At 47.2% G+C, this 18,830-nt stretch overlaps 1 protein-coding gene across 6 annotated transcripts in view; it reads right to left on the bottom strand.

Moving 5' to 3' along the window:
* Positions 1–18,830, bottom strand: part of AFAP1L2 (actin filament associated protein 1 like 2) — a 122,899-nt gene that overhangs the window by 23,453 nt on the left and 80,616 nt on the right. For 3 of the 6 annotated variants that reach the window (XM_008166321.4, XM_042855286.2, XM_065552462.1), the window contains exons 5-6: positions 10,400–10,490; positions 1,279–1,484 (exon numbers count right to left, since the gene is read on the bottom strand). In XM_008166321.4, coding sequence (XP_008164543.1) covers positions 1,279–1,484; positions 10,400–10,490 — 297 coding nt within the window. Of the gene's footprint in view, positions 1–1,278; positions 1,485–3,465; positions 3,550–10,399; positions 10,491–18,830 lie in introns of all 6 variants that reach the window. The other 3 variants (XM_065552463.1, XM_065552460.1, XM_042855285.2) reach the window with 2 other exon arrangements.

Below are 18,830 nucleotides of genomic sequence, written 5' to 3'. Positions count from 1 at the left end.
AACATAACCCACTTCCTAACATCAGCACAAGTGGAGCACCATGCACATTTGCAATAGCTGCAGAGAACACAAAGAAGGCCCAACTCAGTTACAGCTGCAGCATCCAGATGTTTTACAGACACACATACACACACACACCCCGCATCATCTTTCATACAAACTGTATCTCAAGAGATTTTACAGGGTCCAACCAACATGTTATGAGTAAAATAACAGCCATGGGAGGTTGCTGTCAGAGGAGTCAGGATTAGAACAAAGGAGTCCGTGACTTGCTTACAAACCACTAGGCCATGTGTAAAATTTTCTAAAGGGCTGACATGCCTTCAGCACCTAAGTCCCATTTTCAAAAGAGACTTAGACACCTAGGGAGGCAGATTTTTAAAAGTGTTTAGGGGCCTACAGATGCACCTAGTGGGATTTTTAAAATTCTTCAGTGAGTTGGGTGCCTAACTCCGACTGAGTTTAATAGGACTTGGTCACCTATCTGCTTATGCACTTCTGAAAATCCCACTAGGCACCTACCTGCTTATGCACGTCTGAAAATCCCACTAGGCACCTATCTGCTTCTTTAGGCACTTAAATTCTTTTGTAAATCTGTCCCTAAATGCCATTGGTTTTCCATGTGATGTAAGCTTCTAAGTGCCTAATTCACTTTTGAAAATGGGATTTAGGCACTTTTGAAAAAATGTGGAACAGATATTTGATAATGGGCTCTTCCACCTAGCCTCCAGAAGTATAACATGAGCCAAGGGCTGAAAGTTGAAGCTAGACAAATTCAGTCTGGAAAGAAGGTGTAAATTTTTAACAGTGGTGGTAATTAACCATTGGAACAATTTATCAAGGGTCATGGTGGATTCTCCATCACTGGCAATTTTTAGAACAAGACTGGGTGTTTTCCTGAAAGCTCTGCTCTGGGAATTATTTTGGGGAAGTTCTATGGCCTGTGCTATACATCGGGTCAGACTAGATGATCATTGTGGTCCCTTGGCTTTGGAATCGATGAACATTTTACCCCACATCGTTTTCTAGAACAACTAACAGCAATACTGCTTTACCTGCTCTTTGGCTTGTGGTATCACCTGCCTGTATTCTATTGGTTATGTTACTGAGTGGAAATCTTTGGGGAATTCCACGTGGAGGCTAAGTGGATATTTCTTAAAGCATCTGAATTAAAATAAGACTCTTTGCCATATGGGAATTGAGAAGCCATTTCCCACTCCCAGCCTGAGAAAATAGGTTATTTGGGGGGTGAGGGAGGAAATGCAAATGTTTGCATACCAGCAATCTAGTGTCCTTAATGACACACAGCTGTTTGGCCCACTGTCCCAGCCATTTCTTCCTCCAGAGAAAAGCACAGATGCGGGCATCTTTCATCAGCTCAATGGTGGCTTCAGTGGATGGCCATTGGTGGGTTGCTGACTTCCCTTTGCTGCTCTCTTCTTCATCATAGGATTCGTATGAGCTGCTGACTGCTTCTCCGTCTTCTGTGAAAAAGGCAAAGCTGGTCACCAAGTGTATTTCTGGGTGGTAATTCCAGTTTGTTTCATACATGCTCACATCAGGCAAGTGAGAGCGTCCTCACAGCATGCCACAGTCACAAGCAGATCAGAGGCTCTGCCCCAGGGCTTTTCTCTGTTGAAGATTTCCTAAGGCCATTTTCTTAGTGAATTTGATCTCCCAGCATCCGTTTTTCCCTTCTAGCCCAAACTGTTGCTTTGATGTTTTGCACCCGAGATTCTCTCTCTGCAAATACTCAAAGGAGTCTACAATTTAAGAGCTTTCCTCAGATGCGCTAGCAGATGTTGGTTGTATTTTTCCAATTATATATTTTATATACCCAACTAGAAGCCAAAATTTCCAAACCTGCAATGTGATTGCAAGCTATGTCCAGTTCCGTCCAAGTCAGCCCCTGCCTCCTGTATGTAAAAACGAACTCTGCAAGGCCATGCAACAAGCAATGATTCATTGTATGTTATTCTATGGTTCCCTTTCTGGGCCAACGGCTATATCAACTCAACCTGGAATGTATGGCAAGACATACATCTGAGCGTTGGCACCAGTGAAGCGATGTTGAGTGGTGGCAGTAAGAATTAGTAATAAACTACAGCCTTAAATAATAGTGATTGTTTTTATGTTCAGTCAAGAACAGTATGTAACTGTCCATTACATTCTTAATAAGGAATGGGATTTCAAGAACGCTCAGCGTTGGCTTAACTCTGTTCCCACTGAAGTCAAGGGGAATGTTACCATTCAAATGAGAGCAGAGGCCAATGCTGACCACATTTGAAAATTACACCCACGATGTATAGTGCTACCCAGCTCTGATGTACATAGGTCATGAAGGTTTTCAGAAGGTGAAGATGGCTGGTCATTGGTGCAAAGTCCATTGAAGTCAATAGAAAGACTCCCCAGCAACTTCCATGAGATTTGCAACAAGACCTAGGTGTTCATGATACAGATGTAATCTGCCAGCCACCCATTATTATTAGTGGGGTTCACATAGATCTATCAGAGGCGTACCCCAAGATTTGTGCACCTCGTGTTTAATTCGTGCATGTTCATCCCTACTGAACAGAATTAAGATACTGATCTCATTATGCTGCTCTGATCAAGACTTAGTCAAATGTCCACTCAAGTGTAGTGTTACCTTAACATTGTAGACATTTTTGAGAGGAAAACAGAGAAAATAGTTAAAACACTTTACTGTGATTCCTTGAAGCATTATCCAGGAAAGTAGGTGTATTCATTTTTAAAATAAAAGTAACTTTCAGAAGCCACAGCAATGTTACAATATTGCTCCCAAAATCGCTCCCAAAATCTCTCCCAATTAAGTGTTATATGTAGCTCCAACAGGTGATTAGTGCAAAGCAACACTAATTAAGCTAATGTCTCAAAAGGAGACCAGCCACTTCAAAATTCACTGAATGCCCACGGGTATCGTGTTAATGGCCCACCATTAACCGATCAGGTAGTTCAGCTTTCAAAAGCCGACGACTGTATTATTTCCTGCAGACAGGCCACTCTACAGCTTATCTCCTAGAAGACTTTGGAACAGATCCTCAGCTATTGTAAATTGGCATGGCTCCACTTCCAGAGAACTATGCCCATTTTACACCAGCTAATGATCAGCCCCTTCACTGGTTGCAACATCTTCATTTATAAAAAGCAGCGCCATTCAGATGTACTCTGATAAAAACTCCTTCTATATGGGATGAACCATTGATTGGCAAAAAGTGATTGCGAACTTCTGAACATCTCCCCCACCCTACCCCCCGCCCTCCTGAATGGAAATGCATCCATCCGGGATGACAGTGTGCCAAATGGTGGTGGTGATCCATCCATGCTTGTAAGGGAGGAATGCCGGTGGTAACAAAATGGATAGTTTGGGCAGGTGATCCTCTCTGCTACAATGACAATAAATAGAAAGACAATGCCAGAAGTTCAGGCTTTGAAAACATGCCGTACCCATGGTTATTGTGGCATAAATTACTCCCTCGGTAACCTGCAACCCTGTCCTGGCTCCAGTAGCAGCAAGCCTACCAAGAATACCTGCATAGTCACAAGCAAAGAGAGAGAGAGAGAGAGCCCCCACATTTTACATTGGTTCCCCTTGAACTAGGCAATTCCTTTTAAAATAACCATCAACATTAAAATCAACTGGTGCAGATGAAATATTTCAGTCTGAATTATTATTAATTAGGCAGCCACATTGTCACTCACATTCCCATTCTGTTTCGTATCGTGCCACTCGGTTACGCAAATGCAGCGCAGGGGTAGACTGATAAGGATGGAATCCATCTCAGCACTGACTCGAAGCAAAAGGGGATCCTAGTAATTAATGCAAACGTAACGAAGGGCAATGGCGTTCTTAGATTATGTGCAAAAATACTGCGGATGAATATGATGCCACGAAGAGACATCAAAGCAAAACAAGAATAGTAGCACTAATAAAATTAGCAAATATGTTGCCACGAAGAGTAAATGGTGGATGAATAAATTAGAATGAACCTAATAAGGACCTAACAAGCCTGTCTTTATTAGGTTCATTCTAATTTATTCATCCACCATTTGTTACACTGTCTTTCAGTCCCACCTCTGATGCCACATGACTTGCTTATCTCCTCAGCCCATCTGGAGGATTTGCTTTGATGTCTCTTCTTGGCAACATATTTGCTAATTTTATTAGTGCTACTAGTCTTGTTTTATTTTACTACATCCATTTGCTTGGAGATACAAGACATAAATTCAAAAACTCAGTAACGAGACAAACAGCGGCTCCCCAGCTAACTGCAGCTTCACCACTCCGCTAGGAAAGGATGCCCTTCTATGGCATCTTTGCCCCAGGATCTCAAAGCACGTTCCATCACCCCATACGAGAGAGATAAGTAACATTATCCCCACTTTACAGATGGAGGAATTGGGGGACAGAGGGTCCAGTCTTGCACCCGTTGAAGTCAACAGCAAAACTCCAACCCCAGAGGATGCAGGACCAAGCCTAGGGAGATTTAAAGACAGAGCTAGGATTTGAACTCAGGTCTCTTTACTCAAGCCTTGTGCTGTAGCCATTAGACAACAAACTCTCTCTTTCCCCTTCTACTATAGCTCCTCTTCAGCCACTTAATTACATTTCTTCCTAACGTCATAATCTCATTACAGATCTCCCATCCAGATTTTCATTCCCCTAAAGTAGCAGCCTGAACTGTGAACTGGTCAGAGAGTGATTTTCACTAGGACCACGGAGATTCTTGGCCAATTCTTAAGCTTTTTCCTTCCCATATAACCCCCCTGCAAAGGCGTCTGTGCATAACCACCTGCAAAGTGCCTTATTTATGTCTGGGGCAGATACCAGCTGAGGAGCCCTGTGGTTCAGCAGTTAAGATGTGGGTAACAATACTGTCTACTCTGACATTCAGGATTTGTCTGAACCTGCATATTCCCATCCCAGTTCACTTTATGGGCCTGATTCTCCTCTCACAGCATTTTATACAGATGCAACTTCATTAAAATTATAGGATATCAGATGTAACTCCATTAGCTACCCGTGATCTCCCCCAGCATAAATGACAAGAGGAGGTGGGCCTACGAAGAAAAGGGATTCATTTAACAAAGAAGCCTTAAAACACAGTCCAGGTCAGCAACCAGCCAAAATAGGGTTCTCATCTCATACTGTAATCTGTTTCCACTTCGGACTTCGCAACTGTCACTGTGCTATGCACGGTGGCCGTAGAGGGAACAGAATTCAGATCCTTCCCCTAGCACTGAGCTAACAGAGAATCTCCGCCAACTGTTTGCACTACAGAGCCTGTAGCACAGTTGAACAGTTCCGATTCCATCCAGCAGAGGGCAGTGGTGTACACCACCAAATTCATTAGCATTTTACTGTCCAAGGATGCAGCGACCAGTTTGCAGGTAAAGATTTGGCCTCACCAGAGCCCTCACATTGAAAATAGTCAGGAAAGACAAACAAAGCTAACATCTGAACTAGAAGAGTATCCAAAGAGCAGCTGATGCCTAGGAGAACACTAACATCTAACAATGACGCACTACACTCTCCAACCAAGGATCTCTCAAGGACAGATCACCTTTACTCATGTTGAATAGCACCTTATTCCACAAGGGGCCCCTATCAGATTTCAGACCCACAGTCAATGGAGCCATCTGAGGAGTAAGGGCTACTCAACATAAGGAGATCAGAACATGTCCCATTGTTCTTCACGGGTGAGCCTCAACCAGGGCCGGCTCCAGGCACCAGCTGAGCAAGCTGGTGCTTGGGGCGGCAGACTATTGGAGGTGGCATTCTGCCCAATCCTAGGGCGGCACGTCCGCTTTTTTTTTTTTGGTTCTTGTTCCGCTCCGGCCGCCCTGTAGAGGCTGGCGGAGCGGAGAACCAGAGCGCCCTGCAGGGCAGTCCTCTTCCTTCCCTCCCCGCCGACCGGAGCAGAGCCCTCGCGGCAGGCGGCAGGAGGCGGCGCAGCGGGAGGGGCCGCGTGGCAGCGCCCCTGCCGTAGCCCTGGCCGCCCCCTTCTCTCTCTCTCCCGCCCACTCCCTTCCCCTCCCATCCCCCCAGCCGGTCCCCCTGCACCCGTGCTCCGGCCGGAAATGGAATTTTTTTATGACCCGTTCATAAGCCGACCCTATAATTCAGGGGTCAGCAAACTTTGGTTCCTGGGCCATCAGGATAAGCCGCTGGTGGGCCGAGATGGTTTGTTTACCTCGCGTCCGCAGGCACGGAGGTAAACCTAAGTAAACAAATTGTCCCAGCGCGCCAGCTGCTTACCCTGATGGGCTGGGACAGCAACTGGTGGGGAAATTTTTGGCGGGGGAGAAGCTGGGAGTCAGGGAAGTAACCCCTGTGACCACCCTCCACATGACTCCACCCCTAGCCCAGGATCCCCAAACTCTCCCCATCCCATCCCATCCCACCTTATCTGGGGAGGGCCAGCGGAGGATGTCTCTGGCCTGGCTGGAGCTGCTCCGGCAGGCTGGGCAGCATGGCCGCGGCCTGCTCGGTGGGCCAGACCAGGCGGCGAGCCGCAGCATGTTCCAGTGGGCTGGGCTGGGCGGCACAGCCGCAGTGTGCTCTGGCGGGTGGGGCGGCACGGCCACAGCCTGCTCTGGGGGGCAGGGCTGAGTGGAACAGCTGCAGCTGCTTCGGAGGCTCGGGGGAGAGCAGTGTGGCCAGAAGCGGAGAGACTCTGGCCCCACTTCTTTCCTTCTGGCTCTGCTGCCTGTGCTACCTCGCCTTGCTCCCTCTGTTGGGGGGAGGGGCTGTGTCCCACCTCTCTATATATTTACCCGTTCGTAAGCCGACCCCCTTCTCTGGTGCTTCCCTTTTTTACTAAAAAAATTTGGCTTATGAACGAGTATATACGGTACTTGGCAGTATGATCATATCCATTATGACAGAGGAGGAAAGTGGGGCACAGAACAGTTGAGTGAATTGCTCAAAGGGGCATAGCGAGTCAGTAACACACTGGGGTCAGATCTCAGGAGTCGTGACTCCCAGTCCACTGCATCTATGCCGTTCATTGGTCTGTATAACACGGAGCACATTTCTCATTCGTCTAACGATAAACTAACAATAGCAGCCAATAGACAGTGCTCCTGGTAACCAAAATCTTATATTTCTGACACTACCCCAAACCATCTTAGCCTGTTCGCTGTATGCCTCGTGCCTGCATAATCATTCACTAGAAACTTCTCAGGACAAAGGTGCCATCAGTTATTAGAGGCATTCCCTGCCAGTGCATATTCTGAATTAAATATCCTGCATTGCCAAGCAAAAGAGAGATTTCAGTAGAATTCTTGTTTATTCCCCCCCACAAGGTTTTCTATGCACAAAAATGTTGGTTTTATAAAGCTGTCTGAGTAACATAACCCAGTTTAATTGGCATATATACGAGACAGAACACCTGGCTACACACGAATAAGTTTGGTGCATGTCCCTACATGCTGTGGTTCTCAGCATAATTGGACAATTATATTTTCCTATGTGTATGGCAAAAAATGTAACTATTATCTCACTGCAAAGGCAATTGGAAAACATCCCGGTGTGTATGATGCTTTGTGGCCTGAATGACGCCCCAAAGCAAGTTAGAGGCAGTCTTGGGCTGACGGGCTACACACAATTTAAAACAACAGGAAAAGAAACAAGAGGTATGACTCCCTTTTCTTTTTACTTGCTAGCTAATTCCCAACTTTATCCTGTGGGATGAAGTTTACAGCTGCCTTTTTGCTTGGGTAGGGAAAGAATCTGACGTGAAACTGGCAAAAACTGGAGGTTTTTTTATTTGCGGGAGGTGGAGCTGATGGTGAATTTTTTGTCAGCAGAATTCTAATCCTCCGACTCTGAGCACTGGGGAGCGTGACACTGTGGGGCGTCCGTGACCCAGAGGCCCATTTGCAGTTCACTGCTCTTTGTCAGCAACTCATCATGCCTGACACGCTCATCACAGCTCACGCACTGGTATCAGGATATTTATTTTAAAAGTGACATGTAATATATCGTTTTAAATCTACCACCACGCTGGTCATTAACGTCACAGTGAAGTGTTTGTAAAAAACCCAGTAGCTGAAATGATGGATATTGTCTGATATTATGTCCTGGCAAAACAGGTTTCTTCTATGTAAAGGGGAAAACAAATATGGTGGCAGATGCCCTGTCCAGGAAAGAGGGCTCTGCCCCGCCGCCTCTGGGTCAGCCAGGGTCCAACCTTCCTACAGCTTTGTAAAGGGGCAGGTGTGACCATAAGCATCCCTGTATTCCCACCCTATCGCAAGAATGTTTGTATAAAATATACATTGTGAGGTATCATTTGAAAACTAATAACTCACTGACCATTCATAGTCTTGCATGATGTATGTATGCAGCGTGTATTCAGAGTTATGGATATATGTTGGAATTATGACTAAAGTGCGTTTAAACCAGGTATGTCTGGGGCAGTTGGTAAACAGGTCTGCCTTAGACAAAGGAACATGTATTGGATTCTCTGACCAGTCCGGTCCTCAGGCAAAGACAACAAAGGTCTATTGCTGGTTGTAACCGAGGCTGGTGGAAGCCAGAGTGGGCTATAGACTGGCCGCTGGGGTGACACCTGCTGAACCAGGGCTGTCTAGCTCTTCAGGATATGGCCTGCATGCTTGTAGACTGGTTGTGAGCACCCCAGGCTGTGAGCTACAGCGGCAAAGCATTGTAAAACCCCCAGGGTTGCAGGGCAAGTGGTGACACAACCCCTCCCTCAGTGGTCTGGACTGCACACTGAACCCCATAACAGTATCTTGCACTGTCTCTGTCAAGGCTGCAACCCCAAGCACTGAAAAAAAATCACCTATTTTTCTTTCTAAAAGTGCTTTACCCACCGATCCTTCTGGAGGTAGGATTTTCTCTGCACTCACGGGGCCCAGTAACTACCCCCAAAGTGCTACCCCCAAATCAGGAGTAACGGAGCAGAATTTGGCCCACAGTATTCTAATTGGAGTGGAGCCATTTAGATAAAATGACATCTAGAAGCCAACCAGTCCAGGGTGAGGTTTTGAAAACCCAAACCTGGCTTCCTCGTTACAGAGATGGGACAACCCTGAAGGCTTTTATCTGCACCGCCCCAAACTATGGTGATTTGGAGAAAATGGAAACTAATCCGAGCCCCCAGTAGCTAGCTGGATCAGGTCCCATGCTGCCGAGGCAGCGCTGATTTAAACATAGAAAGAGATTGATGCAGATGGGGTGATAACTAGGAGTTAATACTCCAACTCACTCCACTTAACTGCACCTGATTTCATCATTCATCTTAGCCTCAAACTAATGCCAGGTCTACACTACTCATTTACTGTGATATAATTACGTCACTCAAGGGTGTGAAAAATCCACACCCCTGAGTGACATAGTTATACCAACCCCAACCCTGCATGTAGACAGTGCTGGGTCAGTGGGAGAGCTTCTCCCGCCAACATAACTACTGCCTCTCGCGGAGGTGGGGTAATTAAGCCAACAGGAGAGCTGTAGCTCCCAAAGGCTCCCCATCAGGATCAGGGCCTCCATTACGCTAGACACTGTACAAACACCTGGGAAGATACAGTCATCTCTTCGGGATAAGGACTGTCAAAATAAATTAACCCCGCATAATTTCAAGCAACGTCCCCCACTTTGTTTCTTCGTCACAAATTTTAAAGCTCAGGGTTGCACAGCAGGGTCTAGTACTGCTCACACAATGGTAATGAATTCTGATCCAAATCATCAGCCTTATTTGTTATCCTTCTCTGAATTCCCTGACTCTGGTACCCAGGACTGAAAGAGGGGACGGTCTCGTGATCTAGATCACTGCAGTTTATAAACTGTCACACTTTACATAAAGGGTACATTTATACATAGTTTAAAATGGTTAATACATTTTGAAGAGCTGTTTTAATAAATGCTTCAAGGTTGATATAAAGTCCAATATACCCATAGGGTTCATAGATTTTAAGGCCAGAAGGTGCCATTAAAGCTTCTAGTCTGATCTCCTGTATATCAGAGACCATTGTATCTCACGCAGTTACCCCTGTATTGAGTCCGGCTAAAGCATCTCTTCCAGAAAGACATCCACTCTTGATCTGAAGACTTCAGGAAATGGAGAATCCACCAACACGTATAATATTTTATAGCCATCTATAATACATACTGCTCTTGTCTATAGCAGGCGTATAACATCTACTAGTCATTTATTAATCCTTTATAAACTATGTAAAAATAAATGTAAAACTAGGTATAAAAATGTACCCTTCTTATGACCAGCAAATCCACAGGCATCAAAAAAGAATCGTATGAAAGTAGTTCTGTTTGATTGTTTCCACAAACATTGAGTTCTGCATCTCACGCTAGTCAATGATAGCTATGAAAAGCCGAGAACCGGCTCTGACGTACCATTCACAGAGATATCATATGGCTCAGCCTCTTCATAATATGCCTCTGGAGACTCAATCTTGGGGATTGAAGGCAGTTTCGTTTCTGCAATCTGTGAAATGAATGAATAAAACAAGCATATTTTGTAGTAAAGCGCACTCCAAAACTTTGAACAACGCTTTTTGGTAATGCTAAAGTGTGGCCCCACGGAGGGATCTTTTTAGATGTGCAATTCATGACCTCTAAGTAAATGGGTTCAGATTCAAGGAAAGACACATCGGTAAGTGCTAGTATTGAACTGGCTTTCGATATACAGCTCGCTGAATTAGGTTTAAAGGAGTATTGTGATGCTGCACTTGGCAGTTCTTATACAATGTCACAATGTTGCGGTGCTTTAAATAGTCAACGCTTCAATTTTCCTGAAAGCCTCAATTTTGGGGCTATAGGACAGACCCCGGAAAAACTGCAGTCAGCTTGTTCATTCTAACCATGGATCTGATCCTGCTGTACCAGTAAATGGGAGTTTGCCCTTTGGTTGAATGGACTCCTTCCATTAGGTCCAGATGGCTGCATATAAACTATCCATTTCAATTGGGGATGAAGCTGAACACTAAGGAGAATAGTTATGGGGTACCTGAGTGGAGGACAGTTGGGAGGAGAGGTAGAACTATTACCTACCTTTACCCCAAACAGGCATTTGAAGTCTATTACCCTGTCTCAAATTCCCTAACTGAATGTTCATAGCCCGGGGGTCACACGGCACAAAGTCCCAAGTTAGGAAACACATCAGGCATCTATAAAGTCAATATGAGCAAAAATGAAGGAAGTGGATAAACAAAACTAAAGTGAAAGGAGCCCTTGAAAAGAGTCCAAGTGCTGGAAAAACCCTGTTTCATCTGCCAAATCCCTCCCCAAAATACAAGCTGGCAGAGAAAACAGTTCCTTAATCCCTTGGAAAGACCTCCACACGAGCAAGAAGGTGGATAAAAACCAAACCCATTTACTTCTCAAACCATTCATACAACTGCACTTGACTTCACTGAGCTGCAAACTTGAATGCAGTAGCAGGAGGCACTCAGATCCTGCGGTGAGGATTGCAGCATAAAAACCTGCACAAAACAGGGTAGTGGGTGGAGTTACAGCCCACACGAGGGGAGTTGGGGGGGGGGGGGCATGATGCTACCATCCTGTAGCTTAGCCCTGCGCCTCAATTTGTCCAGCACCAAACATTTCCTCTCACATGCCACGCATAATAGAACACAATCCGTATCTGCTGTGCTCATGTAACTCAACTAAAAACAGCTGAAGGGGAGTTATTTTAGCTAGTGGGAGTGATTCTCTTAGTACCTGGGTTATGATGTGTTCTGGATTGCAAGTGTATGAGCTAGATTCTAGTTGGTACCAGCATAAAACATCAGCTCTGGTGAGGACGCTGGGAGTTCCATCAGGGACCAGCCTGCAATAGCCCTATACATAGGGGCTGAAACCTCACTTGTCCGGAGTAGAGATGCAGCCACTGGCAGGCAATGAGGGGGACACGTCCCCCGCTCCTTACTATCCTGTTGAAGATCCGTACAGCACAGGGCCAGGAATCGTGCATTCACTCCTGGCTGCCCACACAATTGTTTGTCAGGGGAGAGGAGAAGATAATGGGCTGGCACCATCACAATGTGGGCAGGGCCAAGGGGGGAGTGCGTTGATTCAGTGCCCGCCCCCCCAGTCCCTGCCAGCAGAGCTCCTTTGGAGCACTAGTGCAAATTACAACTGCACTCCCTCCCCTGGCATCAACCTCAAGGAGAGCAGCGACAGAGGCACCGCCTGCCCTCTGCTGGGAGGAATATCCCCCGGGGTGCCCGGGGCTTGGGCACAAGGAGGCATACCTCAGACCTCTCTGCACCTAGCACACTGGGTAAAGCTATAGCAGGCCAGTGCTGATCTACCTTTGCATTTTACCCCAATGGCACAATGGGTAATCGTTGTTTATACATTTCAATTATTTGCCTGTTTGATTATACGTCTTCGGCTTTGGGGGCCTAGTTTTTTTGATTATTTTTGAATTTTTGATTTGAATTTTTAATGTTTAGTATTAAAGAGCAAGAGTCAAGTCAAAATCTCTGGCACCTCTGTCCTTACTAAGGGGCAGATTGATGTTGGCTCTTTTGCTCAAAGAGCCAAAATTGTTCAATATGAATTTTGACACAGGAGAGCCATCCCTCGCAGACAGGGCCGGCTCTAGGCACCAGCGCTCTAAGCATTTGCTTGGGGCGGCACTTTCCAAGGGGCGGCACTCCGGCTCCTTTCTTTTTTTTCGCTTGGGACGCAAAAAGCCGGGAGCCGGCCCTGAGTGGAGGTGAGCTGCGGCAGTGGGAGGGCGCGGGTGGGCCGCAGGAAGTATCCCTGGGGGCGGGGAGAGGGGAGCAGAGGAACCGCTTCCCCCCCAGCTCACCTCCGCTCCACTGCTGCCTGCTCCCCCAAGCGCGTCGCCGCTCCGCTTCTCCCCCCTTCCGCCCAGGCAAGCCTGGGCAGGAGGGGTAGGAGGGGAAATGCGGCGCGCCCGGGGGAGGAGGCAGGGCCGGGGATTTGGGGAAGGGGTTGGAATGGGGCGGGGAAGGGGCGGAGTTGGGGTGTGTGGGAAAATGTTTTTGCTTGGGGTGGCAAAAAACTTGGAGCCGGTCCTGCTCGCAGAGCTGCCCTCAGGCAGCTGAGGACATGGCCCATTGTCTCAAAGCACTTTGGGATCCCTTCAGCACAATGTATAAATTGGCCAATGTCTCTCAAGGCCTAGGCCATAGTCGGAAGACAGGATACTAGGTGAGATGGACCAATGGTCCGACCCAGTATGGCCGTTCTTACGTTATGTTCTTATATCTGTAACGCCATTCAGCCAAGGGAGGAATTATTATGTTCTTACATTAACCCACTAACCTAGACTGTTGGCCTACCAGGCTTTGAAGGAGAATATTAACTCTGTAGTATTCCCAGTCTAGCCAGTATACAGGGATACAGTCTGGGTTAGTGCTCAGGACAGTGACCTGAGACTCAGGACCTCTGGCTTTGGCTAGCTAGCTATGAGCAGATCCATGGTGTAACCGCGGGCAAGTCCCTGACCCTTCTTGGTCTCTACCTCTGCAAAATAGGGGTAGTTCTTACTTACCTTTGCAAAGTGCTTTAAGGAGAGGCCCTCTCCATATAGAACTGCTAGGCATTATTAGTATACTTTCCATTCAGTGTTTGAGGCCATACGGGGAATGTTTTACCAACGTTTTCCTACAATATTTAAATGCTTAAGAACTTCAACTAAAGCATTCAATTAGAAATATAAACACTCAATAGTTTTACTGGGTGCACTTCCTCAGCCAGGGACGAGTGCTATCATTGAAGCTGTGGCAGACTGGCGCTTGCAGCCAGCTACCATTGTATGTGGCAGAGAATTTAAAGTGATAATCAGATCGGGAAGACATCGCAGTCTACCTAAAAACCCGCGCTGTGACTGCTTCCTGTGCGGTCCAACACAGTCTCAGGGGAGGGGAGGGGACGGTTACTTTGTTTCATACAAACAATGGAAACCAAAGGGGACTATGTGGGACTAGGCTTCAGCTTCTTTAGAGGTTATTTTTTTCTCTTTACCAAAGGCGTGGGCGTCCTTTGTCTCTAGCTTAGATCAAAAATATACTGTACTGTGTTAGCCAACCCAGTCTGGTCATTTCAGCACACTTGTCCATTTCACAATGGCACAATAAAGCAGGCAAACCCTAACAAACGTCTGACGCTATCGTACAGGAACGGCCCAGAGCACGGCAGTTCCTACGCTAGTAAGTGGGAATGGTACGATAAGACACTAGGGGCAACTGGCAGCATGTGGTGAAAAGCAGAGCAGAGCACAGAACTGCTAGTTAGTGCTAAGGCGTGGGTGGAGAACAGGGAGAGAGAAGGAACTAAGTACCATCCAAAGCCCATAGACGTCATTGTCATTATTTGAGGTTTATATTGTGATTGCACCTAGAGGCCTCACTCAAAACAAGGGCCCCGTTGTGCTAGGCATTGCGCATACACATAGTCAGGTCACAGCCCCCCATTGATATCAGTGGGCTTTGGATCAGACCCACTTATGCTGGGCTCTAGCACTGAAAAAGGAACCTAGAAAAGAAACATTGTATATGCCAGATAATGAACCTCTATTCCCAACACACAGGATAACGATACACCCCGACATCGCCTCATCGTTCTACAAGCAACTTCCCACACTTAGTTTTAGAGACCAGGGAGGTTCCTTTGTAGCTTTCAGTTTCTGCGGTCGCTGTTCATTAAACTCAGCCTCCCTAAGAGCATCGCTCTCCGGTCATTGCCCTTTTCTGAATCAAAGTTCAAAGCGATGAGCTGATGTGGTTTTTCAATCCCGACCACCCTCTCTATTCTCCCTCCACACACAAATAAAAAAAGCCAAGCTCCTGGGGTTCTAATCTCTGAGCTTCCACCTCACTCATCACCGTCATTCTTTAAACCTCAATCGCAGTACGGCCCTCCGGAGCGCACACAGCGCTGTTAGGGAAACTGGTACAATTGACTAAAGGAGAAAAATTTCCCCAAACTGAGAGCAGCTGAGCACCCCGGACACTCCAGGGTTCACCACGCTGTCGCTGGAGAGCATGGGACAGGACACAGGCAAAACTAAAGCCTATTTTTGCAGACTGCAGCTGTCCAACATGTCTATGAGGAAGTGAGAGGAAAATTGGCGGGATATTAATTGAGGGCCGGATGGTAGCCTGCTAATGGACCCGTGCAGGTGAGGAGGGAGTGAGCGGACTCGAGCTTTCCCAGCCAACATAGCTGAACTGATGCATTGGGGGGAAGGGAGGGGAGAGGGAGGAGAAGCTTATATCTGGCGCCAATTACTCCCCCGCTGGAAATAAGGGGGAAACTTGCTTCCGGGACAGCACAACACTTACTGCCCTTTGCTTAGGGCTTCTGGAAAAGCCACAACTAGCCCAGAGTGGAAAGTCTATAGCTTCTGAGCATGCTGATCAGTCATCTAAGAATTTGGGGGTTTTTAACCAGAGGCTAATGAAGCCACGCCCACTTAATTACATCTCCCCCCAAACACACACACACACACACACAACTGTAGTAACTGGTGCGGATTGATATACCCACAGCAAGTTCCTAAAAAACAAAACACACACTCCCATTGCCTTAACATCAAGGGAAAACGTCCCAGGGACAAAACCACAGCAGATCCCTTGCCAAAGCTACAGCAATGTCATCAAACGTGCTGCCACTCTCTTACCCTGGCCTCGCAGAAAATTCTCCTCAGCCACACGGCGACAGCAGCAGCAATTGCCCCTTCCGTGCCCCCTCCACTTCAGTGAACTTCAAAGCCTAACTGGGGCTACTTAAATGCTATCCCTTGCCGCCTTCCTGCAACTGACGGGCTCAGGGCTGTTTAATTGCAGTGTAGATGTTCGGGCTCAGGCCATGGTAATTAAACAAGCCCTTAGCCCGAGCCCCATGAGCCCAAGTCAGCAGGCATAGGCCAGCTGGGGGTGTCTAAGTGCGGTGTAGACATACCCTTCGAGATCAGCTGCTTTGCTCAGAGCAAGCATAATCCAAATGGCGGTTGACATGCATGCACCGTGTTAGGAGCATTGTTGTGCGGATGTGGGGTGTGTTTCAGGCATGCAGAAGTATGATAATTACACATTTACAGCCAGATATTCACAACAGGTCAGCACTAGCCTTGGGCAGGAGATTCTTTGAGATTTAAAAAAACAACAACAAAACGTTCTGTCCCAAATCAGGACCAAAAAAAAGAGTCAAATTTTTGAAAAAATTCAGTAACAAAGTCAAGGCGGGGGGAGAAGGAGAGTTCAGGGCAATGGGAAATTTGGATTAGATCATTTCAAAATCTTTAATTTTGATCTGTTTTCTTTTGTAATTTTCTGTATGAAGTTAAATTTTGAAATAAGTTGTTTTGAACTGAAAAATCTCAACTTTTCGTTTTGACATTTTGGGATGTTTGGACCATTTCAAAAGCCTTTTTCAACTTTTTTTCAATTCAGGAAATGTATTGAAAATGACCCTTTGCTGCGAACAGTTTTGGTTTAAACAAATTGGCATTTTTCAGTGGGGGAAAAAAAAAAGCAGAAAAATTCCTGACCAGCACCTGCAATCAGGCCAGAACATTAAAAGAACATCAGCCACTGAAGTCTTTGGAAATTTTAGCCCAGTGTTTCTCAAACTGGGGTCGCTGCTTGTGTAGGGAAAGCCCCTGGCAGGCCGGGCCAGTTTGTTTACCTGCCCCGTCCGCAGGTCCAGCCGATCGCGGCTCTCGCTGTCCGCGGATCGCTGCTCTGGGCCAATGGGAGCTGCTGGAAGCGGCGGCCAGTATGTCCCTCGGCCTGCACCACTTCCAGCAGCTCCCATTGGCCTGGAGCAGCGAACAGTGACTAATGGGAGCCGCGATCAGCCGGACCTGCGGACGGGGCAGGTAAACAAACCGGCCCAGCCCGCCAGGGGCTTTCCCTACACAAGCGGCGACCCCAGTTTGAGAAACACTGTTTTAGCCATTGATCTCACAATGGGAGATGAGCTCTCTGGAAATTCTACCCTTTATTTAGGTGCCTAAATTGGAGCTGAGCTTTTTTGAAAATCTGATCCCCAAATCTCTCTTGTGTAAACCAGGTCTTCCTAAATTCATTGCAGGATTAATCCTGCTCCTGTTTGGGGTCTGCTTTCGGAACATTGGGAACAAACGCTGGTGTCTTTTAAGGCCGTAACCAGCCCTACAGGTCTCTCTTCCATCACAACAGTTAGATAGAGATTTTTCATTCTCAAGACTGGTTTTTTGTGGGATTTGGTTTTTCAAGTTCGGAGTTAGCCAGATGCCAAGCTGGGGAAGAAGCTCTGTTTCCAGCCAGAGCAGCAGTCATTGCCAGCGTCTGGCCCCATGGCAGAGTGTACAAGCAGATGTGCTGGCAACCCTTGAATCTGTCTCTAGGCCTGTCAAAGGCAGAAACAGACTCTCCTGTTGTCCTAGGTGGAAGGGATGTTTCCCTCCCTGCCCCCACTTGCACTTTAGGCCTGGTCTACACTTTGGGGGGAGCGGGGACAATCTAAGTTACGCAACTTCAGCTACATGAATAACGTAGCTGAGGTCGACGTATCTTAGATCTACTCTGAGTTGACTCCTGCCGCTCCCCCGTCGACGCCGCCTGCGCCTCTCGCCGAGCTGGAGTACAGGAGTCGACGGGAGAGCGCTCGGGGTCGATTTATCGCGTCTAGACTAGACGTGATAAATCGATCCCTGCTGGATCGATCGCTGCCCGCCGATCTGGCGGGTAGTGTAGACATACCCTTAGTCTTATTCATTCACTTGCTTCATCCCTCTTTAAATATGCAATCGAATTGCTTGCTCTCAAAAATCAATGTGAAGCCAAATGACGGGCAGAGCAGGCAGGGGCAGTGCCAGCATGTCCTGCCTGGCTCTGCCAAAGCACCATCATCTTGACCTCTGCCCATCCAGCCAGGATGTCTCCCTTGAGCACAGACAGTCAATCCCATTACATGTATCCAAGGAAAAGGAAGACATATGGAGAGAGAGTGTAACACACATATAAAGTGTGTGCCACATTCCTCGCTAGTGGCTGGTTCACATAGAGGATAACATCCTACCCTCTAATAGAGGTTGCTCCGTCAGCTCAAATTGTATGTGCTGGGGCTTCAGTACTGAAGGTCCTAGGTTCAAACCCAATTGACTAGATGTGAGAGTCATTACAAGGGCATGAGAGACTTGCATTTTTGATCAATAACTGGGCAATCTTCATTTAATGGGACAGGAATTAAAGAGGGGTATCAAGAAGGAGCCACTGATTTGTTGGCGGCAACAGTGGGGGCAGGAGGAGAGCAGCGGTTTTCCCATGCCTACACTGTGCTGAGCGAGAGGTACATTCCTGTATTTGTTCCACTGAACAACCAGGAGAAGCTGCCTCGAAGTTTCCCACCGTCAGAGCCAGTGTGTGTGTCCCAGCCTGTGCAGCTGTAGATCCTCCCGCCATGTCGCACAGCACAGGCTGCATGATAAGAGCTGCGTCTGCTTGCTGATCCTCAGGCAGGCTTTCCTTTTGGCCTGGGACTCTTCTGCTACCCCAGCCTGTGACCTTATTTACCCATCTCGCTACTGCGAATGCCGCCACCACCTCCACCAGGAACAGCGCCCCTTGCGATCAGAACCAGTTACACACAGATCACTGCTCCCGGTCACAGGCGAGGGCTGCCTTCCCTTCTCAGCACGGAGAGCATGGGCAGCGTTAACAATTAAGCCAGATGGGTTAGCTGGAAAAACTCCACAGGCTCTGGAACGCATCCATTAGGACAACTGCAGTGCATCTAAAAGGCTTCTGTATTAATCCAGCCCTTTTCGGGCTTCATTTTCCCAGCACCCCGAAGTGACATCCAT

Source organism: Chrysemys picta, chromosome 7 (genome assembly GCF_011386835.1).
Source record: "Chrysemys picta bellii isolate R12L10 chromosome 7, ASM1138683v2, whole genome shotgun sequence".
In the NCBI taxonomy this organism is placed as follows: Eukaryota; Metazoa; Chordata; order Testudines; family Emydidae; genus Chrysemys; species Chrysemys picta.
The sequence above is the reverse complement of the archived record's forward strand: the minus strand, read 5'-3'. Positions and strand labels throughout refer to the sequence as shown.